The sequence below is a fragment of the Sapajus apella genome, unplaced genomic scaffold, assembly GCF_009761245.1.
Source record: "Sapajus apella isolate SASKATOON/1434 unplaced genomic scaffold, GSC_monkey_1.0 scaffold71, whole genome shotgun sequence".
In the NCBI taxonomy this organism is placed as follows: domain Eukaryota; kingdom Metazoa; phylum Chordata; class Mammalia; order Primates; family Cebidae; genus Sapajus; species Sapajus apella.
Genome location: NW_022437011.1, coordinates 4186445 through 4211894, shown reverse-complemented (window position 1 = coordinate 4211894; position 25450 = coordinate 4186445). Strand labels below are relative to the sequence as shown.

General features: G+C 37.4%; 1 protein-coding gene across 5 annotated transcripts in view; it reads right to left on the bottom strand.

The window, feature by feature from the left end:
* The window catches only part of JAKMIP2 (janus kinase and microtubule interacting protein 2), a 182795-nt gene that overhangs the window by 32541 nt on the left and 124804 nt on the right, over nucleotides 1-25450 (bottom strand). For 4 of the 5 annotated variants that reach the window (XM_032250304.1, XM_032250306.1, XM_032250308.1 and 1 more), the window contains 12 exons: nucleotides 24880-24978; nucleotides 21356-21502; nucleotides 20573-20713; nucleotides 18191-18247; nucleotides 17048-17167; nucleotides 15976-16104; nucleotides 13312-13395; nucleotides 12575-12637; nucleotides 9039-9137; nucleotides 7758-7856; nucleotides 6032-6085; nucleotides 5084-5149 (listed from right to left, as the gene is read on the bottom strand). In XM_032250304.1, coding sequence (XP_032106195.1) covers nucleotides 5084-5149; nucleotides 6032-6085; nucleotides 7758-7856; nucleotides 9039-9137; nucleotides 12575-12637; nucleotides 13312-13395; nucleotides 15976-16104; nucleotides 17048-17167; nucleotides 18191-18247; nucleotides 20573-20713; nucleotides 21356-21502; nucleotides 24880-24978 — 1158 coding nt within the window. The remainder of the gene's footprint in view (nucleotides 1-5083; nucleotides 5150-6031; nucleotides 6086-7757; nucleotides 7857-9038; nucleotides 9138-12574; nucleotides 12638-13311; nucleotides 13396-15975; nucleotides 16105-17047; nucleotides 17168-18190; nucleotides 18248-20572; nucleotides 20714-21355; nucleotides 21503-24879; nucleotides 24979-25450) is intronic. The other variant, XM_032250307.1, reaches the window with a different exon arrangement.

The window sequence follows — 25450 nt, the reverse complement described above, 5'->3', positions numbered from 1 at the left end:
TTGACATGACTGCTTGACGTGGTGTATATTTGTGTGCCCCCCCGAAGTGCTCAGTCCCTTCCTCTTATATCTTAGGAAGCGGACTGAGAACTGAAGCAAAAACAACACATTTTTATTTCATAGTTCAGAAGCAGACTACGGTCTTCCTTGTATTCATTCACTCACCCATTCAACAAATGCATTTACGGATGACTGGCAAGTATCAGGTGCTGTACCAAGTCCTAGGGCTGCAATGGTGAATAAGAGCAACAAGACTTCTGCCCCTACTGGAGAATACCATGGGAGTCTTTCTCGTAAGTGTTAATTGCACTGGAGTCCAAAGAATGGGCGAATGACTGGGAAAAAATGAAGAAGTTCCAAGTAGAAGGGACATCATGTCCATTAGCTCTGTTGTTGGAGGAAGCAGGATGAGAGAAAGAAGGCCAGGTACACTGGAGAATGGGGACGATGGTAATTTTTCAGTACATAAAACTGATTACAGGCTGGGTGTGGTAGTTCATGCCTGTAATTCTAGCATTTTGGGAGGCCAAGGCGAATGGATCACAAGGTCAAGAGACCGAGACCATCCTGGCCAACATGGTGAAACACCGTATCCACTAAAAAATACAAAAATTAGCTGGGAATGGTAGCACATGCTTGTAGTCTCAGCTTCTCGGGAGGCTGAGGCAGGAGAATTGCCTGAACCCAGGAGGTGGAGGTTGCAGTGAGCTGAGACTGCGCCACTGTACTCTAGCCTGGTGGCAAAGTGAGACTTTGTCTCAAAACAAAACAAAACAAAACAAAAACCTGGTAACAGCAGAGGGGGGAGGAATTATTTTTGTTAAGTGGAGGTATTTTAAATCACATAAAAACGTATCTTTCCCAGTACCCAGGATATATATTTATGTTAGCATTGATAAACACCCTGAATGCAGACTTTGAATAATATGAAGTGACCTTACCATACACATTTTTAAATAGAAAAAATTATTATAATGAATCTCTATCAAGTTAAATGCCAGCTTATATTTTAGGGAAGCAACTGGGCATAATAATTAAGTAAGTGGGTTCTGAAGGCAGACTACCTTGGCCATAATTTCAATTCCAGCATTTCATGAGTGGGTGGCATGGAAAGGTTACCTGATTTCTCTAAGTCTCAAGTTTCTTGTCTATCAAATAAGTTTAATAATAATGTAAATATTAAGGAAATAAATGAGGCAGTATCCATCGTGTATTGCATGTACTAGTGGGATCTCACTACCATATATTTCTTTTTTCTTTTTCTTTCTTTCTTTTTTTTTTGAGATGGAGTCTTGCTCTGTTGCCCAAACTGTAGTGCAATGGCACAATCTCTGCTCACTGCAACCTCAGCCTCCCAGAGTGAAGCGATTCTCCTGTCTCAGCCTCCTGAGTAGCTGGGATTATAGGTGCACACCTCCATGCCTGGCTACTTTTTTTGTAGTTTTAGTAGAGACGGGGTTTCATTGTGTTCCCCAGGCTGGTCTCAAACTCTTGAGCTCAGGCAATCCACCCACTTTGGCCACCCAAAGTGCCAGGATTACAGGTGTGAGCCACTGCACCTGGTCCCAGACATTTTTTTTTAGTTTACCTGTGATAAACTATGCAGCACAGTGAGCATTTCTATGCATTACAGCCTTGATACTTACAAGGGGATACCATGTTCAACCACTCTTTGGCTGTGGGGAACATGGTGAAAGAAAAGAAAGCATGCTGAGACTGGAGAGGTGCTAATCCATCAGTTCTTTGTACAGACACATGGCTTTCCCTTGAAATAAATTGCAGCCAGTCATGGGTATTGTGTAAATAGACTCATATTGCAATCGTATCCATCCAAAATCCTTTATCTTGCTTGCTGCCCATTTGTTGTCGAAAAACATTTTTTAAAAAGTATGTTTTTAAGATTACTGTAAACTAAAGTCATTAAATCATGAGCATTAGATATACATTTGTTGGTTGGTTGCTGTTCCTTCCTACTTGTGTAATCCAGGACAAGTTACTGAATATTCCAAGCCTTGGTTTCCTCATGTATAAAACAAAAACAATGGTACCTCAATGTGCATTATGTGGGTGGTGGAGACACTAAGAGCCAAGACTTCACCACTACACAATGTATCTATGTAATAAAAGTACACTTGTACTCCTTAAATTTATACAAATTAAAAAATGGTGGCACCTGTAGAATGGTTGTAAGGAATGGTGGGATAATGTACTTATGGCATTTAGTGCGGTATCTAGCTCCAAATATGTTCTTACTCAAGGTCACTGCCATTATTTTTAATACAAAGTGACATTTGGGTTTGCTTGTTGGAATTTTGTCTAGGCTCAAGCTCTGACTAAAGATCATACTTGGAGTCTTGCTCTGTTGCCCAAACTGGAGTGCAATGGCACAATCTCCGCTCAATATGAATAGAGTGCTATTCATATTGATCATCTCAAAAAATTCATTGTCGATGTTTGGAATTACTTGGAAGTAGAAACTAATTATCTGGGAACCCCACAGACTGGAGGTAACTCTAATCTGTGCATTGCAAAAGTCTGCATAAAAGGCAGTTGAACAGACCGTGAGCACTCCAGGGCAGGCTTGCGTCTTGTTCATCTGGTTCCTAGCTTTCTACCACAAAGCTAAGCACAATGTCATCACCCTGTATTTGTTCAACTGAGCCTTATACCTGTCTTGCAAAAAAGGTAAGCAGAGGCATGGGCTAATTTGCCACAGCTCTGATAGCCCAGCTCCCATGGAGTCTATAAAGCCTATTTCCTGAAGGAGGGAGTTTGGTGCAAGAGTTAAGATCATGGACTTTAGAACCAGACTACTTGGGTATGAATCCTGACTCCATCAACTTCAAGCTATATGACCTTAGGCAGTTTTCTACCTTTTTTGTACTTCAGATTCCTTGTGTGAAATAAAGGTCACATAGTACCTAGTCTTCAGCAGTTAGAAAGTGCCTATCTCAAAAGGAGCACAGCACAAGTGTTGGTTCTGATAAGTACAGTTGTACTGCACCCACACAGGGCAGGGAGCAGAAGATATTTCTCCCATCGATCTCCGAAAATGTGAGACACACAAGGCTGTATTTCCTTTCTTTCACCTCCTCAGTTCTCATCTTCCATAGAATCAGCCCTATGTTTTGTATGTAGCCCTAAACCAAGGAGATTTTTTACATTCAATAAAGAATTGCAGCCCTTCATGATTCCAACTGCATGAGGCTCTCTGGCTATCCGTGCCAGTTAATAGCAGCACCGGAGGCACAGACTGTTTCTTTCAGCTTTGCGTTGTCACTGAAATAGTGTCTTGTGAGCATTCACAAATTCACTTTACTCCTTCGGTTAACATGTATTCATCACCCAGTATATGTGCTGGACTGGTGTGAAAAGCTAGGGCAAAAAACAGGGGGTCGGGGGTGGGGAGACACAACTATATGCCCTCATGGGCCTTAGAGTCTAGTGGTAGTTAGATGGGGAGATATGACAAATGCAGTGGACAGTGCGATGCAATTGTTAAAAGCCACGGGGGCAGAAGCACAGGGCACTGTGGGAACATACAGCGGGAACACCTAAGGGGTCTTGGGTCAATAGTCAGGCTTCCTTATGTGTGGGAAGGTCTGGTGATTAAGATTTAGCCAGGCAGAGGTAGAAAGGCAAGGTGGGAATATCTTCCAGGTAGAAAGAGCAGTGTAAAGGACCAAGAGTGGAGAATGGAGAGAGACAGAGAGAGAATGGAGGGAGACAAAAGGGAGAGGAGACACTAGAGAAATAGATAAGGCTCAAATCCCAGAGGATCTTTGTGCCAAATTCTAAATTTGGACCTTCTGTTAAAGATCATGCAGCATTATTAATTTGCTGGGGAAAGATTAGAGAAAGTGATCAGTTCTGTAATTAAACTGTGAAGGAAGTAAGTTTTTCCAAAAGAAGAAATCCCAGCTTTCATGTTACTTCACATGTAAATACTTCAATATGTATCCCTAACAGATAAGGCCTTTCTGTTTTAAAAAAAAAAACCCACAAGGTTATTTGTACACTTTACAAAATTAACATTAATGACTTTTGTCATCTGATACCCAGTCCACATTAAATTTCTCCAGTTGTCCACAAAAAGTCCTTTTTTATAAACACCTGGTTTGCTTAAATTAGGATCCAAAAGAGAACCATTTCAATTATTCTGAAGTGTCTTTTTATTTCATAGCTATGCTTCTTTTTCTCCCTGTTTTTTCTTTCTGTCATTCTTTTGTGTGAGTAGCTAAACTGTCATTTGACCTGTAGAATTCCCTCATTTCAGATTGGATAAAGCTGACTGCTTGCTCTCATGTTATCCAACCATGTGCACATGACTCTCAACTATTTACTGGTACTTTTTTTTCAAAGGAGATAGAGTCTCACTATGTTGCCCAGGCTGAAGTACAGTGGCTACTCATGGGCGTGATCACAGCACACTACAGTCCCAAACTCCTAGACTCAAGTGAGCCTCCTCCCTCAGCCTCCTAAGTAGCTAGGACTAAAGGCACATGCCACCCTGCCAGACTTTGTGCTTTGATTTGCAAAGTACTCTGAAAACACCAATTTATCTGGCCATTTACCAGGTTTAGACACAAGATGGAGCCAGAGCACACTCAGTGTTGATTTTCTCCTGACAGTCTCTGTCAAGCTTTCTGAATGAGACAGCAATGAGCCACTATTAAGCCACAGGATCAGTTGGAAGCAATTGGTATGAACACACTCGAGGAAAAGTCTATGACAAGAGCAATGCTCCAGTTTACCACCGCCCCACAAAACTCTTCTTTGTTGGTTTCCCAGCTTTGTAAGGATTGTGCAAATAATGTAATGCAGAAGGTTTTCTGTTTTTAAAGAATTGTACATATTTTTAAGGAACTTCAAAGCAAAAATTATTCACCCACTCCAAATCAGTGTACAGACTTTTCTTTTGGGTGTTCTCATTTTATCTGGGTTGTACTACTCTTAAAAATAAAATGTGTAGTACGTATTCACACACTAAGTGTGCAAAGGGAATGCCCTTCACACCCTATCCTGCTCATTCAGGATTAAGCCAGACACAGAGATGATTTGAAATGTTTGTACGACTCATTACCTTCTCTGCCAGGGACAGCACAGTGCTGGCCTGAATGATAGCCACTTGTTCTTCATTTCTTAAATTCTGTAAAAAATAAGAAAGGCCATATGCTGAAGATACTGATATTATTTTACCCTAAAGAAAATACTGTCTGACTGACTGCCTCAGAACATAGTGTATAAGCCTGTATAGAACCTTAATAAATTCCTATCCTGTTAAGTAATAATTCTTAACAAAGAGTTAATCAAAACCCGAATGAAGCATATTAAATGTGATTTTTAAAAATATCTCCTAACAGTGGCTTGATTCATGTCACTGGAGGCATATTTTATTAATAGTCATGTTATGAGAAAAACAGAAACCAAAATGGAATAAAGAACAGTCTCTTCGTAGTAGTTTTGATGTAATTTTACTAATTCTGTTCTCTCCTTTGATATTTTTTCAAGGGAAAAGCAGTGACTCCTTCAACCTACAAGCACCATTCACCTAGTATCACAATAAATGGTCCTCCCACTGAATTAATGTGCCTTGACTCTGTCTGGAAGGTGTTTTTAGAAAGAAAATGGATTATAGCTTTCTGGTCCATTTTTATGGAGCTGCCAACAACCCTAGTATTTGGCAGCCTTTGCAAATGCATGACTGATTAATTTCACACTGGATGCCTTTGAGCTGGAGTCAGACAGTAATTAGCATTAGTCACTGGAGATGTGGTCAGCATTCAAACCTGAAACCTGCCCATGAAAAGCACTTTACCAGGTCTCATTTCTGCTAATACCTTCCAGAGATCCTTACAACCCCTTAGCCAAGTTGTTTAATAAATTGTAGATTCTTCCCAAGGAGCAACATCCTTAAGTGAGCATGGCATCTCACTTGCACTTACTTTACACATGATGCATTGTTAAGTATTTCTTGCCTCTGTTTAGGCAAATTCATATCTATACTATGCTTAATCAATTCTTTACTTACCCCATTATCACCCAAGATATCAAGCTGCTTTATGAGATCAGGGATGTTCACATCCTGCAAAATTAAGCAGAAACTCATGTCAAAGGCAAATGTGGCCTACTATTCCATCACTGTCTGAACACAAAGTTAGAGAAACACATTTTAGGGCCTGAAATTCCTTGGCATGTTTTCAATCTGGCACATCTACTTTTAAGTTTCAATTTTGCCTCGTACATGCTGTGTGAACTTGGGCCAGGTACTTAACAGATCATTCTTAATTTTGCTAGTTGCAAAACAGAGATAATAAACACCTACTTCATAGGCTGAACTGATCTCCAGGATAAAGAGACTATGTATAAAAGAGTCTAGCACGTAGTAAGGACTTAGAATATTCTCATTAACTTTCTTCTCATGACTGCCAAACCTTTTTTTTTTAAAATTATGATAACTTTCAGGTATAAAATAGTAATAGGTAATAAATATGAAGAATCAACCAATGTCATTCTAATTAGAAAAATTCTGACCTGATTGAATTTTGACTGCCATGTAGAAAACTACAGTGCAGTCCCCCAGTTTTTAAAGCTAGCTTGCATTAATTTCATCTGTTTTATTTTTACCCTGTGCCTTGAGTCAGTTTGAAGCAGCTGAACTCCATTTGAGAGTTCATTGGATTAGGTTGTTCGTGATTTATCTGAGAAAAAAAGCACTGACGGAAAAGGCAAAGTAAATTGTTTTCATTTAATTACAGTGAAATAAAAAAAATTGCTTTGGTTTACAAATTACCATCCTGCCCAGGAAGGCCAGAAATTTAAACACCAGCACAATGGTTTAAGATGGAAGAGAAGGAAGCACAATTTTACTACCCAAGTTCTTTCCCACTTTTTACCTTATTGGCACCGCATTGTCCTCTTACTCATGTTCAAGCAGCAGTACAGTAGAGCCCTCCCACCAGGAAAGGGAAAGCCCAGCTCAATCTCATAAGTAGAGAGGAAGCAACAGAAGCAAGTATATTTGGCAGCTCAGAATGGGAGCAGGGAGGGTCATGCAGAAGGTAAGGAGAGACCAGAAATAGCAGGTAGCATCTCAGCCTTACCCAAGGAACAATATTCACAGTGTGATTTTACTACACTTAAGGACAATATATTTCCCCAGGGACAGAGCCACCTCAATTCAACTCTAATGTTTAAAACGTATCCAGTAGCACTAAAAAGAGAATGATATTCTATTTAATATGCAACCTGTTATAAACCCTAAGCCCTTCCAAAAGAGCAATCCTCCCTAAATTAAACACATCAAAAGAGATGGTGGACTAGATGACTTCAAAGCCTCTTCTAACTTTGCAATTCGATGATTCTGAATTCCATGGCACCTAGAATGGCTCCACAAAGGGAATCCAACTTTTTTATCTGGCACACTAGAAATATATTTCTTGAAGCATTAAATTGATTTCACATTTCTCCCAGGTAATTAAGGCTAATTTTGATTCTGCATTTTTATTTGTATGACGCTGTTCTAAATAATCATGGATGCCTGTGTTTTTTACTGTTATCATTTAGACAGCTGTCACCACATTAAAAAAATTCTATTAATTTTCTAGTAGATGTGACTGTTTTCAATTACTACATAGTTTGTAACAAAATGATGACATCCAGTGACTAAAAGACAAAATAGTCATGAGCAACCTCCCCTTTTCCCATTCCCAGTTTTTCTAATTTCTAAAAACATAAAAAATTAAATATCTGCCTACCTTAACACCTTCTTTCATACAGTAGATCTGTAGAGCACTCACACCATCTGAGAATGGGTGAATTTGGAGATTAAATGGAGGGGATCGTCTCTCTCTCTCCTTGAAATTCAGTGAAGAATATGTGGAAATTAAAAAAAACTGATTAAACACTAAACCAGTGGTCTCTTTATGCTATTTCAACAGTTTATTAATGTAATTTGGCAAAAAGAAAAAAATTCAAACTCAAGATGCTCATGATTAAATGTAATGGAAAAAACTGACTAGTCAACTAAGAGATTGAGAAGAAGAATTTACAGATAGTGTCATCCATTCTTGCAAATTTTTTGATCAGGGAAATGCAGGAAGTGGAGCTCCAGTTTAAACTGTATGAATATTTAGAGTTTTCAAATACCATATTGTGGTCTTGCCATGAAGTTTTATGGCCCCTAACAGCCTTTTGCATATTCAATCTATTCAAGTTTTATAAATAAGACATGTGGGCCACAAAAGAATGACTTTTCCTCACTGAAGCCTACTAACACCTAACTTTTTATCCAGACCTAATTTGAAATAACCTTTAGAAGAAATAACTGGCAAAATAACAGAAGTCAAATGGGAATTTTTCTTATACCTTTATATATCGACATACACTGAACCAGATCCTAAGTCAGATTTTGCAGGATACACTCAAAATCTGATGTTTCTATGTTTTAGTTTCAAAATAAAAAGCAACACCTTTGAAATTTGGTCAGATTAACGAAGACATTTCCTAATCTGACCTGAAATTTGGTCAGATTAATATTTCTAAGACAAGTTACCTTGATTCTTCCAGAAATGCATTAGAGACTAAAACATTTACTTATAAATTTACATTTGCCTACAAAATATTTTTATATATAGCACATTTTGAAAAATAATTCTTAAGTAATATGCATTAATGAGTCAAAATTCAATGAAAGATGGACATGAGTATTTAAAAACAATGAAATATTGAGGATGGTTGAAATCTATTTAACTTTTTAAAAATTATTTATTAGTCTCGTTTATAAAGATAGTAGTGTTGAAATGCACAGTATCTAAGCAGACAGTTTGGAGTTGCATCAAGGCTTCACCACTTACTAGTTACAGGACTTAGGCAACTTACTAATCTCAGTTGCCTCTGCTATGTAATTTTGAGGCTGATTGTGAGGTCCAATGAGAGTATGAATCTGAAATGCTTAACTCAGCCCCTAATTCCTCAATGTGCTCAGTGCATGTTAATCGTTATGATTATTTTTGTTATTATCATCATTATTTCCTTACTTCTAGCTCTAGGTTTCGAAACTCCAGCAGCTCATTCTGGTCTCTGGCGTCCTGTAGTTCCTGTTGTAACCGGTGATTTTCTGCCTCCTGTTTTTCTATCTAATAAAGTAAATCCTGAAGTTAGGTAAGCATTGCAAAAGGCAACTACAACTTTGCAAAGCAAGCATGAATAGTGTTCGATTTACTCAGTGAATAAGTCTTCCAGACCATGAAAAATATTCCCAAGTAGATGTGAATAAAATAAGTCTTTGGTTTTCCTTCTAGTTATCCTTCAGTTGAGTTTTTGAGTCATAGAGAAAAATGCCAGAAGACGTCTCTGTTCCTCGGAATCAAAATCTAGGAATTCTGTGAATAGTGAATCTGAGAATACTCATTTTGCCCTTGTGATGGGTCAGAGACAGTCTACTGGAACCAAATTTAATGGTATACATAAGAGGGATGGATACTTCTCATTTCTTGAGTTATATTTGTTACAGAATTTAAAAAAAAAGAAGCTCTCGTCATATACAAAATTTTGCCGAATTTCCATTACTACAGAAGAAAGCCAGCTCTTTAACACTGAATTCGAAAACTTTAATAATCAGATTACCACCTAGCTTTACAGTTTTAAATATTATCACTGTCATTGCTGTACAAACACACTCACACATGATCACGCAAACACTAGAATCTAGAAAATGTGGCCTACCCGATGAATTGACTACTCCAGGAACTCTGTATCTACTCTGCCTGAAAATGACTTACCTCATCTCCTTTTCTATGTGAGAAAATTCTATACTTCTTTAAACTCCTTAAAGCTAAGCTCTTAAACATAGAGCTTAAACAAGCTCTGCTGTCTGTAGAGCCTTCCCTAGTCAACCAATTCAGAAGTGACACCTCTCCTTTTATTTTCCTCTAGACTTTCTTTCTTTTCTTTCTTTTTTTTTTGAGATGGAGTCTCGCTCTTGAAGCCCAGGCTGGAGTCCAATGGCACGATCTTGGCTCACTGTAACCTGCGCCTCTTGGTTCAAGTGATTCTCCTGCCTCAACCTCCCAAGTAGTTGGGATTACAGGTGCCCGCCACCATGTCTGGCTAATTTTTTGTATTTTTAGTAGAGATGGGGTTTCGCTATGTTGGTCAGGCTGGCCTTGAACTCCTGACCTCAGGTGATCCACCCACCTCGACCTCCCAAAGTGCTGGGATTACAGGGGTGAGCCACTGCACTTGGCCTTCCTCTAGACTTTCTTATAGGACCTCTTGTATAACTTGAGGAAGCATGGATTTCAGTAAGCTATGTATAAATGCACCTTCCCCTGTAGACAGGGTTCATGTCTGAGTCATCTCTGGATTTTAAGGGCTCAGAAAATCTTTATGAGTACAATGGATTTGGGCTTCCCTTAATATTAGCTGTGTGGGTGGGCATTACATACAGTAAATATTTAAAATCTTAAATTTAAAAATACAAACCCAGGGCCTTTTTAACATAGGATGAATTTTACTTTCCCAAATATATACATTTGAAGTTAAATATTTAGGTTCATTGTAATTTCTGCCATCCTTTTATTCTTAGAAGCCTGAGCTTAAAATTCCCCCTTTTTTTAAGACGAATGGAAACAAGATAGAAGACATAATGAGAATTTTTTTATTTTATGACAAAGCAGTACAATAACACTTTTATTTCTGGGCATCTTTGAAACTATTAGGAAAAGAAAGGGAAATAGTGAGAAATTATATGACATTAATTAATGTAGTCAAGTTTTCTACCCCTGATATTTGTGGCCTAGTAAACTTTCACAAGTTTGTAGAAGTTAACTTAGATTATAAAGGAGATTCTACTTCCTAGAATCTTCCACTGAATCAGTGGTGGAGTATTTGGGAAGACTGCTGGTTCTGGTGGTTAATGAAACAATTAGATCAGTGGCTCACAGACTGTAATTCATAGACCAGGACCAATGCCAAAAAAGTTTCTTTATAGGGCCCCTCAACCTTCCCGAAAACACCAGTTCTCAATTTTTGAATACCTGCCCACTCTGTATATGGCATATACATCACCTGTACATCTATGTGACATATACATCAGCTCTGTCTCACAGCATGCAAAACATGAGATAGGATGTCTTCACTTTGCCACACTAGAGGGGAAGTAGGATAAGCATCTTTTTCTTCCTTCTCATGCTTACCAGCCAAGACATTATGGTTAATTTTTATTACTTGTCAAGGATAAGAAATATTCATAGAAACAATTCTAAAATAATTTCTGCATAACTTTGGATTGACCTACACAATTACTTTTCCCTTACACAATTGGGCTTTCAAATACTGTTTTTGTCAAACATAATATAAGATTATTTTGTAATTTAAATTAGCCAGATTTGGTGGCACATGCCTATAATCCCAGCTACTCGGGAGGCTGAGGCAGGAGAATTGCTTGAACACAGGAGGTGGAGGTTGCGGTGAGCTGAGGCTGTGTCATTGCACTCCAGCCTGGGAAACAAGAGTGAAACTCCGTCTCAAAAAAAAAATTATTTTGTAATATTTCACTAGATTTGTAGAAGGTAAATGCCAAAGGAAAGCCACCTTTGAACTGAAAATGTGTTATGTTTAATTGCCCCTATGTTCAGACAGCCCAAATTAATTATATCTATTCAAGTCTAAACTATGTGTTTTAGTTCTTAATTTGTTGAATAATTTCCTGGAATACTGTTTTGTGCTTTACAAGCAGTATTCATCTAAAAAAAATTCTTTCTTTAAAAAAAAAAGAAGAATGACCCAGCCTTAATAAAAAGACTAAAAGTGAGAATCTAAGTCTATGCTAGGTTTTGGCATGGTCTTGGAGTCACACTATCACTTCTTCGCACAAAATAACAAACTCTATTCATAGAGGATTTTTGTTTGTTTGTTTGTTTGTTTGTTCTTTGAGATGGAGTTTTGCTCTTGTTGCCCAAGTTGGAGTGCAATGGCGCAATCTCGGCTTACTGCAACCTCTGCCTCCCGGGTTCAAGTGATTTTCCTGCCTCAGCCTCCCAAGTACCTGGGATTACAGACATACACCACCACACCCAGCTAATTTTTTATATTTAGTAGAGACAGGGTTTCACCATGTTGGTCAGGTTGGTCACAAATTCCTGACCTCAGGTGATCCACCCACCTCAGCCTCCCAAAGTGCTGGGATTATAGGCATGAGCCACTGTGCCAGGCCCTCCTAGAGGTTTTTTTTTTTTTGTAGACAACCACACAGGATATGTGTGTGTGTGTGTGTGTGTGTGTTTACATATATACACAGTATATATATGTATGGTTAACAAATCAGGAGGTTTCAGGGATCACATCCTTTCAAGTCTGCACAATGCCCAGCGCAGAGCCATGCACACATGCCACTTCACTGATGGTGATGGTGGTGACAGGGATGCGGTTGAGCACTCAGCCGAGGACAGAGCAGCGCCAGAAAAGCCTCCCCTTCCCCTGGCCCCTGTGCCACTCCTGAGAGCACCCCCTGCTGCTCCTGGATCTCTCATGATTTTCTCCTTTGCCCCACTAGGGTTTACGCCCAACATACCTTTTCTAAAAGCTCCTGGTTTCTCTTAATGAAAAGTTGTTTATCTTCTACCCAGTGTGAATCCTGTTTGACAAAGAATATCGCGCAGTCAGCATTTCAGAGTGGCACGAAAGAGCCTGTGTCGTCAAACCGCTTTGCCAGAGCTGCCTTCTCCCCACCCTGTTTGTTTGCCTGCCAAAGACTGGTAAGTAGCACCCACCCCTGCCAGCTCCTTCAAAGACATTGAGACCAAAGTTGCCTGGAAAATTTAACCCCCTTTTCATCATCACTCCCTATGTCTACCTTTTCCAGTTTGAATAATCCAGGACCAGACTTCTGGGGACTCAGAAGTGACCACACAGGCAAAAAGTGAAAAGGGTCAGAATGCACACAGGCTAGATACATATGGATGGAAAACATTAAAATGCAGAAATGTAGCATAGAGGCAGAGAACGCAGCTGGGGGGTGGGTCTTGGTCTTAGCAGCTCATGACCACTCTAGGCTATTTGTACAGGGCTCCTCTTCCTCTGGCATTCTCTCTCTTGCCCAGCCTCATTCACTGTTGTGGCTGGGTTCATACTCTGCCCAGAAAAACACCAGGGACAGAAATACAGAGTTGAGCGTTCTAACACATTTTGAGAAAGATCACTGTGAAGAGCCAAGCTGTGTCCTGGATGCGGCCCATGCACAGGTGAGCTAGAGGAAGGTCAGATTAAATTGTCTGCATCTGCAGAAGAGCTAAGCAACCAAATGCCTACCTGCCCTTTCTGAGCCAGAGTCGCTTCCAGGTCTTCAATTTTGGCTTTATACCTCAGCACCTCTGCTTGGAGCTGTTCTTGAGCCTGGTGAGATCAAAATCCCAGAACTCAACAAGTGAAATAATCATTAAATATCCTTCTTGACTAGAACTCAACGAGAAAGAGAGAGAGAGAGAGAGAGAGAGAGAATAATTTTCTATGACACAAGAATCTTTCTGACCCAAATTCTTGTTTAAAACTCCCAATAGCATTCTTTATTTTAAGGTTAATATTCAAACTATTAGAACTCCCATTATATTTCCAATCTTTTCCTAATACTCATCAACCTAGAGTCAAACCCTTACCCGCTGGTATAATCCTTGTTTCCTAAATATGCCCCGTAATTCTCCACTCTTCTCTTTATTTGAATGATTTCCCTTTCATGAAAGCCTTGTTCCATTTTGCCTCCCCAAATTTCTTTCCATCTTTATTTATTTTTCTTTTTTTGTGGGACACAGTCTTTCTCTGTTGCTCAGGCTGGCATGCAGTGACATGATCTCAGCTCACTGCAACCTCCGCCTCCTGGGTTCAAGTAATTATCCCCCCTCAGCTTCCCAAGTAGCTAGGATTACAAGTGTGCGCCACCACACCCAGCTCATCTTTGTATTTTTAGTAGAGATGGGGTTTCACCATGTTGGCCAGGCTGGTCTGAAACTCCTGACCTCAGATGATCTGCCTGCCTTGGCTTCTTAAAGTGCTAGGCTTACAGGCATGAGCTACCGCACCTGGCCTTTCCATTCTTTCAGAGCAAACTTTGTGCCTAAATTTAAACCCTCAAATCAATTTCTCTCTGTCTTTCTCTCTGTCATATTTGTGTGTCTGTATGTATAAGGAGTTTTGAATACTGATCTCATATTCAAACGCCTTCTTGTCCTATGTGATTTAGCCTAGTAATTTGTTTCCTGCCTGTAAACCAATTTTTTTTTTCATAATCTAGATAGGTTTTTTAGTATGAGGTTGAATAAAAACAGCAATGATAGATATCCTTATTCATGGTGAGGTGAATATTTCCTTTGATTATGAAATATTACATTTACCTTTATCAGGTCCAAAAAATGCTGAATTTTGCTAAGATTTATTTTAACTGTGAATCTTGTTGACTGTAACCTATTTCTTATTGTACCTAATTACATCTTTTGTTTTCAATGATGCTTTCATCTGTATTATTTTTTAATTTTTAGTCTCTTAAAATTTACTCTGTTGTTTTTTTTCTAACATCTTTATCTTTTAGATTAGTTTTCTCAGAATGATACGTTTTTCTGACTTTAATGGCCAGAGATAATGCTAAACCTTTATTTAGATAGAAGAATTAGATGAAACAGGGAGGAACCTCCAAAAAACAAAAGGGGGACATATGCTATTATTTTAACTGCCCAATCCATGTTGGTAAGAACACTTAATCACAAATATCATAGCACTGGGGCATATACATGACAGCAAACAGGCACATTCCTTTGTAATGATTGCTTGCCTGTTTTAAATCTGTTTTTTAAAAACCTGCTTATTTACTTATATATGTGTGTTTTCATGCTACTGTTTAAAAATTTATAACTGTTACAGCTATCCTTTCCTACTTAAAAATAGTAGTTGTGCAAGACTCCTCAGTGCATTGTAGACCCTCCAGAAAGACAGAAGGATGAAATCCCTGGGTGGTCTGGGTGGTCGTGCTCCCTTTTGACTCATAAAAATTTACCTACAGGGCAATTATAGCCTGGTGATTATGGCTGTAACGTCACAAGGCTAGGTTTATATTCCCAAATATATCATCCTAGGCTATATCTTAGCCTTGTGACTTTAGTTAAATAATTTAACTTTACTGCGCTACATTTAACTTCCACTAAGCTATAATTTCCTCTTCTGTAGAAAGAGGATAATAATCATATCTAGCTCCTAGGGTTGTTTTAGGATTAAATAGATAATGCATGTAAAGTGTTCAGCTCAATGCCTGGAACACAGCAAGCACTCAATAAATATTAAGAATTAGTACAGTACATGCCTATCTTATCTTTTCTTTTTGTTGAAATAGGCTCATGAGAGGCAGTATGATATAAAGAAAAGAACATTTGACCCAGTAAAACTTAAGTTGTAATATCAGCTTTGCCATTTACTATTTGTGCAATTTGGGGCAATTCAATTAACCCCTCTGAGTCTCAAATTGCTCTTTTGTAAAATATCTGCCTTGGGGGCTGTCACAAGGGTTAAGTGAGATATTGTCTGTGAAAATTCTGATAAGCTGTCAAACATAAATGCTGTTCACTTAATAACTAAGAGAAGAAATTGGCTCACTATTGCTTTTGAAAGATAAAAAAGTAATTTTAAGCAAGAAACTAAAAAAATGGCTTAACAAAATCCAATATTGTCTAGCTTTGAAAATGTATGTTTTCAAATAGCAAGAATAAGAACTATGGACTCAACTATCTTTAAAGGAACAAAAGCACTGATCTAAGCTGGTTCTAATATATCTGGCTTCAAGGTTTGTTGACATAAAAGCTATACCAGTCCAAAAATTGCAAAGGAGAGAAGAGTACAGGGAAAGCTGTCCTATTGATATTTTTATGTCCATGATACTTTTATGCTGTGACTGCTGCACACTAATTCAGAGCACTCTCACAGATACACACTAACCTTGGCTTCTCGTTCAGCGTCAATGATGCCTCCTGTCTGCTCCTGTAAGAGTGCATATGCTCTTTGGAGGGCCTGATATTCTTTTGTTAATTGTCGAAATCTTAGTTCAGATTCTTCAGCTGCTAAACTCTTGAGGTTAAAAGAAAAGCGCCAAAACAATTGTGTTATGTTCAAGTCCTGTGTTCAATGTGAAATACTAACATTTGACTACTTTTTAAACAAGTGAAAGGTTTGTTTGACAGTCTATTTGATTTTATTTTTAGGTCTGAAGTATATATCTGGGCACAAATACTGTAATAGTTTCAAGTTGGACACTGCAGAAATACGTAAATATTTATTTTAGTAAAAGAAGCATTTACCATTTGATACATTTCTCATTGTTAATCATTTGGGTTCCAAATGAGAAAACGTCATATCCAGATTTTGGTCCTAAATTTGAGGAAATGATACCCTAGAATTTTACTCTTATTTCTTTTCAATATGTTCATCTCCAACAACTTGTTTTTTTCCCCCTAGATAAATCATGAAAGTTGTTTTATTGCTTTAGATCTTAAACTTCAGGCTATAACATAATCAACAGGGAATTTTTGGGAAAGAATGAAAATTGGAGTGTTTCACTCTTAAAATCTCAAGCCAGGAGTTGCATGGTAGGGTCCAGGAATTTTCATTGTAACTGAGCCCTCCAGATCATTCTGATGAGGGTGATCCACAGAGCACACTTCGCTCAAGAGTGTCTCAGACTACATCCAAAAGCCTGCTAAGCTTGCTCTGTGGTTCCTACCTTCCCTAGATAAAGAATCTTGGAAAGTAACTTTCGTTTTGAAAAACATCTTCAAATTAGAGAGCTGAACTGTAGAAACATTTCTAAAAGGTTTGCCTGTTTTCAAGAGATAACAATGCACAGTCTCAAAATTGGTTACTATTATCACCATTATGAGATATGGTTTATACTTTGTATAAACTTTGTGCTGTTTATACAAAGGAGATAAAAAGCAGAATGCTTTTTCTTCCCACTTGAATCAAAGATTTGGTGACAACATCACCCACGGCTAGAGACGTAGAAAAAGCTTACTTCATCCAAGTCATCATCGGGAGTAGCTGGTGTTCTGTCTGTTCTAAATGAGGCCATGGATGATGTTTCTGAATCCATAGAGTCCTCATCATAGCCAATAAACGGGTCTAAAACAGGCCTCTAAATGGAGGGAAAGTACGTATTTACTGACACAACTAAAAGTAGGGAAAGTTAAATGTTAAAATACTGTCAACTGGCATACATGTAAACGAACATAGAAGACATGGATCCCCAATGCTTCTTTGTTGAAATAAAAACATTAGGCACGAACATAATTCCAGTAAGTGTTTCTCTAATATGATTTCACTTCTGACATCTTCAAGAAAAATTCATTTAGCATTTTTCATAGAAACACTGAAGCCTCTTTCATATTACATGTTTTTTTTTTTTTTTTTTTTTTTGAGACGGAGTTTCGCTCTTGTTACCCAAGCTGGAGTGCAATGGCGCGATCTCGGCTCACTGCAACCTCCACCTCCTGGGTTCAGGCAATTCTCCTGCCTCAGCCTCCTGACATGTTATATCACGATGAGATAATGTGGTTTACTCTTTCCTGTATTTAAATGATGACCAAAGGACTTTGAAAACTCAGGTGTCTACGTGATGGAGATGATCAAATCTTAAGTCTTGTCATCCAAGTCCACATCAAAAACAAATGGTATACTTAGTAAAAACAAAAATAAAAATCAAACAGACTAAATAACAAAACTTTGTGGATTATAAGAGGCTATACAGATATTGGTGGATTGGGAGGATCATTATCAATAATATTGTCTGAATGAATAATAAAAATGTATTTATACTGTTCAGTGGGAGACATCAGATCATGTGTATTTCTTGAATATTCTTGGAGTATGACTCTCCAGCTTGCCAGGTAATCTTTTCTAAGTCAAACCTAGTGGCATCTCCATTTAGAGAAAATCATATTAAAGCAAACCCTTTCAGGTTAAAATTTACAACAGAATCATTTTTAGACTTCGAAGAAATGTGAACAGAAAAGATTTTCTTCTAGCAAATAAAGCCCATGGTTTGCTGCAACAATTCGGGAACATGTGACTCATCACATCTTTGCAGGAAGATTCCATGCCAAGACTCATATCTCTGGCTGTTTGTGGTGAATGCCTGATAACCTCAATTTCTTATTACCTTAATTGGCTTGGAGCTTCTTCTATGTTTTCTTCTACGGATGAGCTTTTCTCGGTCCTGGAAAACAAATGAAAGATTTTTTCAGTTCCCGAATTGGTACATGTTTCTCTACAGGTTTTTTTTTTTTTTTTTTTTTTTTTTTCCCCAAATACAGTGTTTTTTCCCTTAAGGCATTATATTTGGAATAGAATAAGACTTTGTTTTTTAAATTTTGGCAACTTTTGGGATTGACACTTAAATATATTCAAAATAAGAATCTTCTACAACTATTCCTGATGACTTAGGTGGATCAAGGAACTTCATGATCAGAAAGTGTACTGTGTTCCTAATCAGAATCCTTTGTTTTGTGCTTGAAAATCAAGTAGCTATGAAAATAGTTCCTCATATTCCTCCAAAGCACAGTACATTAGTTCTCCTAGATCCAGAATTACTTTAAATTTATGTTAAAAAATATCATTTCACGATAAAGTAAAACCGTATTCTTTTCATTTAGTCATTTGAAATACATGGAAAACTGTCTTTTGCCTATTTTTGGATCCTTGTTCTCACCTGCAGTCCCTGAAAACAGGACAGGGAACAGAGTGTCTAGTGGGTTGGAGCCATTTAGTGTTTCTGTTTTGTCTTCAGTTTTTAAAAAATTTTCTGGGAATCTCAAAGAATGCCTAGAAATATTGATCAATTTCATGATTTATTGTTGCTGTGAATGGAGATATCCAGGGAATTTGGGGTTATTCACTAAGTACTCCATGTATTTACTGTACAAATTCAAACTAGAGAGAGTGTCTTTTGGAAAGTCTGATGAGCATACCTAAATAGCCCAAGATTCTATAAAAAGCTTACAGCTTAATCTCAGGATACTCAAAGCCAGGCAAGTTCCCGGGCTCATGAATCTGTAAAATTTATAAGCTACTAGGATGTGAAAATGAAATGAGGAAAACAGGGAGCCCACATTTAATAAGTAATCTGATTTAATCCAGTGGTGTTTAGGCTTTTTAAATTTTTTTCACCTTTAAGAGTAAAAATGCCACCTCCATATATGAGACTTTTACAATGTATACATTTTTGTGATGATTAATAGTGAGCGTTAATTTCATTGGACTGAAGGATACAAGTATTGTTTCTAGGTGTGTCTGTGAGGGTGTTACCAAAGGAGGTTAGCATTTGAGTCAGTGGACTGGGAAAGGGAGACTCACCCTCAATCTGGGTGGGCACTGTCTAATCAGCTGCCAGCTGGGCCGTTGGCCAGATTAAAAAGCAGGCAGAAGGACATGGTAACACTAGACTGTTTAAGTCTCCTAGCCTACATCTTTCTCTTATTTCTTCCTGCCCTGGAACATCAGACTCTAAGCTCTTCAGCTTTGGGATTTAGGTTGGCTTCCTTGCTCCTCAGCTTGCAGACAACCTATTGTGGGACCTCACCTTGTGATCGTGTGAATTAATACTCCTTAATAAATTCCCCTTTATGTATACATCTATCCTATTAGTCGTTCCTCTAGAGACCCCTAATATAATTATATATTTAAATTACCTTCCTAATCTAATGTATTCATTATAACATATAGTCAACACAGAAATTTTAAAAAGGATGAATCATAAGTAATTATAAACAGAAGCTATACCCTTTCTTTCCCTCAGTGGTAGTGAATCAATTTTCTCACCTGACTCTGGTGACTATTGCCTAACTCCCCCCTTGCTATTCAAATCTTTAGGCCTTGACTGGTTCTGAAGTGAGAGCAACCAAAGATGTCATTCACAGAACAAAGATGGAGAGGCAAAAAAGAAAACCCAAAGGCATCAGAGGTCTTAGTGCATCCTTACTAGTAACATAAACCTCAGCCAAACTCGGATGAAAGTAATAGCTCTTCCACCCACTCAGCAGGTAATGATCAGAAAATCTGGACTGAAATTTTTGTTCTGCTATATAATTATATTGTTGCTGTTTATCCAATAAGTATTTATTAAACTGTAACTATATGCTAGACACTGAATTGTGACCCGGGAAACAAGAGATATATGTGATGTTGTTGTCATAGACAACATATTAAGTCTCTGAGCCTCAGGATCCTGCTACTGGAAGGCAATTACAAGACACACCCACCTTACCTACAAACTTATACCACAACACATTTAAAAGTTCTTTTAATGTACTTTGCTGTTATTATTTGTGCTACCAAATTAGTTAACAAAGGATTATAATTTAAAAGTTGTGAAGTGGTTTAACAATATAAAATATTGGAACGTAACCTCTAGAACAAAATTACATATTGAACATATGAACTTGGGCCTCTCGAGTTAATCTAAAATTAACTGATTTCAGTATACATTTTGTTGGCTACTTGTCCTTGGGAACAACTTAGGGTTTACAGATTGATTGACACATACCCTTGTGAGCTCATCAATAATATTCTGTTGCTCAATGACCTGAAGTTTTAGGAACTCTGTTTCTTGCTCTTCATTAGCTTGGTCAAGGTCATTCAGAGATTTTAATTTCTTCAGGGGTGGATGGGATGTTATTTTTTCTCTCTGAATTGGAAAAAAAGAAAGTACAGGTGAAGTTTTTAAAAATCTTAAACTTTGGTTGTTAAAATATCTGTAGAAAGTTTATGATGCTCCAGCTAAATGTGAAAATTATGCAGCCTGAATACACACACACCAACTAAATCCTCAAGCACATTTTATCTGGCATAATAAATCAACATCATTGGAGATTGTCTGAAGATCTCTATAGATGTATTGAAAGTCTATTAAGAAGTACGTTAGCATATCACTTGTCCATATATAATAGAAGTAATGGTATCCATTTTCCAACTATCATGCACAATCTTAGAAGACAAGATGTGCCTAGGGTATAGATCTGTAAATAGCATGTTAGTGAAGTCATGGAAGGTTTCTGTGGCTATGTCAAAAGCTTTCCTTCTCCACTTCCGAGCTTTTGGAAAGCGTGCAAATTCCTGGAAGCACTCCTACGGTTTTACAAATATAGAACTCTCATAAAATTCAGAGCCAGCAAACTTCTCATGCTTTCTTTCTTGAAGCTTCCTTGCTTACGTAAGGAAAAATCCAAATAGCATTGTATTCTAAAAAGAAGCTGAGAAATAGCACTAAGTCCGGTTATTGGGGTAATATAATCAAGGAAGCTGCAGTTTCGCAGTCTGTGATACACACCATTTCTGAATTTTCCTTGGTAACGGCTTTTAGTTTTTCTTCCATGCGCTGCAAGGACACCATCAGTTCATCGTTTCTCTTGGCGAGGCACTTGTTCCTTTCCAGGAGAGGTTTACATTGCTTTTCGGTTTCCCGCACGCGTTTTAACTGGGAAGAAATAAGTTAGATTTGTGTCTTGTGTTTGAGGGACATGGGGCCAGGGAAGAAAGTGGTGGGAGTGAAAGCATCTCTGGAGCGGGCATTGTCTGCTTCACTGTGTGGCTCAGGACTGACGACTGACATTTCAGTCCTTCATTTAACAGACCGATGGCCTTCTTTTCAGTTTTCACTAATGGCTTTTCATCACAGCCTTCGTAACCCCATATCAATTCATTATCTTAAGGAAAGTACTGCAGACACTGGTTTTGGAAATGCTCCAGAGGACCTGCTCTCCTTGCTTTCTTTCGCTTCCCCCACCCGTTACCCCACTGGGCTCAGCTGCAATCTCTGCACCCGGAATTACCTTCGTTAGCTCAGAGATAAAGGAGCTCACCTAAATCACACAGGTCACTAAGTATTGTGACCAGGACCTGAATCCAAAGGTCATTCTTTCAGAGATCTTGTGGAGATCTCCTGACTCACACTACAGTTGTTATTTTAAAAGAAGTTTTATTGAGAACAAAACCCCACATAAGTTTGAACTCTATCAATGCTTGTGTTTAAGGATATAGAATTCTCCCCACGCTTAGTAAAGTATGATTGCATTGTTATCCAGCCATGATTAAGAGTGATCATACTCTCATTTGCTTGGTTAGTCTAAAGCAGGGTTTCTCAGTCTTGGCATCTGTGACTTTTTGAGCCAGATGTTTTTTTGATGTGAGGTGTCCGGTGCATTGGTGGATGTTTAGCACCATCCTTGGCCTCTGCTTGTTAGATGCCAGTAATGCTCTGCTGATTGTGACCACCAAAACATCAGATATTGCCAAAATCACTTGTAGTTGGGAACCACTGGTTTAACTTTATGGAAATTGTCTTGGGGTGATAATTAATAGTCCTTCCCTTTACTTATAAACCTCTCCTATTTGTATATTTCATAATCATCCTGTACATAATGGATTTTCATTTTCAGCTTCTCATGATTAGCTTATTCTTTTCATACCAATGATTCTGAAATTGAACATGTATTGGGAGAGGGGCAAGGAAAAAGGAGGGGTGTATCAGAAATATTTGAGAAGACTTTTTAAAGTATTCACTCCTGTTCTTGGGCATCTAAGATTTTGGGAAGTGCTGAGGTAGGAGACTTAGCTAATTATGAATATTTGTAAAATCTAATCTTATGATTCTTAAGCAGCACTTCCACAAATCCATCTCAATCTCAATTTAAGAACTCCATTTCATATTAAAGGACAAAACTGGATTTATTTTTATAAATAATCTGACTTAGTCCTGAAGCATTAATGCCTTAGTCCTTAGTGCCTGAAGCATTCATATTAAATATTGTATACATAGGAGTACAATAAGTTATTCTAATAGGTTCACTATTTTCATCTGTCTCTTTTGAAGGTCAATGATGTGAGTTTTAAATATTTAAATTTACTTAATGCTGCTCATAGAAAATGCAAATATGCACAAAGAAAATATCTATAATTTATTATATCATACATCAATAACAATAGTTCCGCAATACCCAACACAATGTTCCTTTTAAGGTACACCTTAAATAAAATACAGAAAGGTTGGAAAAAAAAAAGTATGTATGTGTATATATGTGTATGTGAATATGTATGTATATATGTATGTGTATACAGTTGTACATACATATGTATATATACACACATACACATATACATTCACGCCAACACTAAAACAAAAATCTGATACAGTTCAACTAATAACAAAGACTTTAAGTCAAGAAGTGCTACCAGAGAAGAAAAATGCGTAATGATTAAAGTGTCAATACACACAAAAAAACCAACAATTATTAATTTATATTCATCTAGTAACATAATATCTAATATATTATATATTATAAATATATATTATATGTTCTATATGCATATAAAGTAAAATTGAAAGAACTGAGAAGGATATAGACAAATCTATTGGGAGAACAAGCAGACAAAAATATCAGTAAGAATTTAGAAAATTTTAAACAAGGTTATTAACAAACTTCAATCAAAGTGCAACTAATAATTATAGAGTATGCCTTCTTTTCATGTAAACATGTAACATTTCTAAAACTGACTGTATGTAGAGCTCATAAAGCAAATCTCAACAAATTTTGAAGGAATAAAATATACAAAGTACATTCTCTGACTATAGTAGAATTAAGGTAGAAATTGATACCAGAAAGATAACTCAAAAACCTCTAAATGTTTTGAAATTAAGCCATATGCTTCCCAGTGACCCATATATCAAAGGAGAAATTATATGACATTAGATAAAATTTTTGAAAGAAATAACAATATATCATACTAATGCAAGGATTAGAGAGACAATTACAGCCTAAAATACATATATTTGAAAAAAGGAGACTGAAAATAACTCTTTTATGTGAATAGCTCTATTAAAGTAAAAAATGTAAGCCATAGAGCAAGATATTTTAAATGCAAATGTACCAGAAGTAATGACAAAAAATCCTGATAGTAACTAAAACAATAAAGGCAGCATAACAGAAAATGGGCAAAAGGCTAAGGGCAAATTATAAAAAATATCTGAAAGGCTAGTAAATATTCGAAAAGTTATCCTGCCTTCTTAATCATGAGGAAAATTAAAACCATAATGTAAGGTGTAAGAGTATACCTTACATCCACCAACATGACTAACAATTATCTTTCTGTGTTGGCATATATATGGAGAAACTACCACTTTCATTCATGATTGGAGGGAATTGTGACAACTTACCGTTTGGTAATAACTACTGATGCTGACTACACACACCCATACTCTAACATCCAGTAATTCTACTCCTCTGTATATTCCACAAGAAATGGGCAAATTTTTTTACAAAAGACATGTAGAAGCACTGTTCTTCTCAAAACAGCTCAGAAATTTTAAGGAACAACAGAAATGTCCATTAACGATAAAATGGATGAGTATATTGTGATATATTATTTGAATGCTATAGAGAAATGAAAATGAATGAATTCTACATGCAACACAATGGATAAATCTCACAAACATAAGGCTGAATAAAGAAGCAGAAGAAGTCAGACAAAAAAGAGAAAATATTGTATGATTCCATTTAAAAAAGAATTTAAATGGTGATAGACATATATGGTGATTGAAGTCAGAATAGTGGTTAAGTTTAATAGGATGCTGATAGGGAAGGGTCATAAGAAGCAGGGGTTTGAGATGCTTATAATCTTCCACTTATTCATCTGGATGGTGGTTTTTTGATTGTGCCGCTTTATGAATATCTATTGAATGGTATCTTTGTTATTTGTACACTTTTTTCTATTATGGTACATGTCTATAACATAGTACGTAATTCTGTAACATAACGCTTAACAACAACAGCAACAAAACATTTTAGTATATCTCACCAGTTCATTTCGTTCATCTCCAAGCAAGGTATTCCTGTCTTCTAATTTTCTTATAGTGGCATTCAATTCAGCTATTCTCTTTTGGTTTCTTCGCAAATCCTACACCAAAAAATTAAAATGGGTATTCTTCAACAACATTGTTTGCAAAGTTTGGAAATATCACTTATTATTCATAAAAGTAATAGGCTCAGCTCTCTTACCTGATTCCTGAAGTGAGAATAAAATATTCTTTTATCCAAAGAGTAAATATTTACCCTATTATGACTTTCAATATTTACCACTTGGGTTGAAGACCATGCCGGGTTGTAATTGCAAATGAATTCAATGTGGTAGATACTCCCTGGAACCAGGACTCAGGGAAGGGGGAGTCAGAGCATTGGATCAACCTATCAGAGCTGTGTGCTATGAGACCAAGGTCATGCTGTGAGAACATAGGGTTCAAAGGGCATCCCTTGTGTCATGACCACACATTGCTTCCCACAGCTTAGATAGTTGTCCTGCTATTACCATTAGCCACAGAGGGGAGAGAGTAGGAAGTAGGGATGAGTATTGCCAATTCCTTCATACTCCT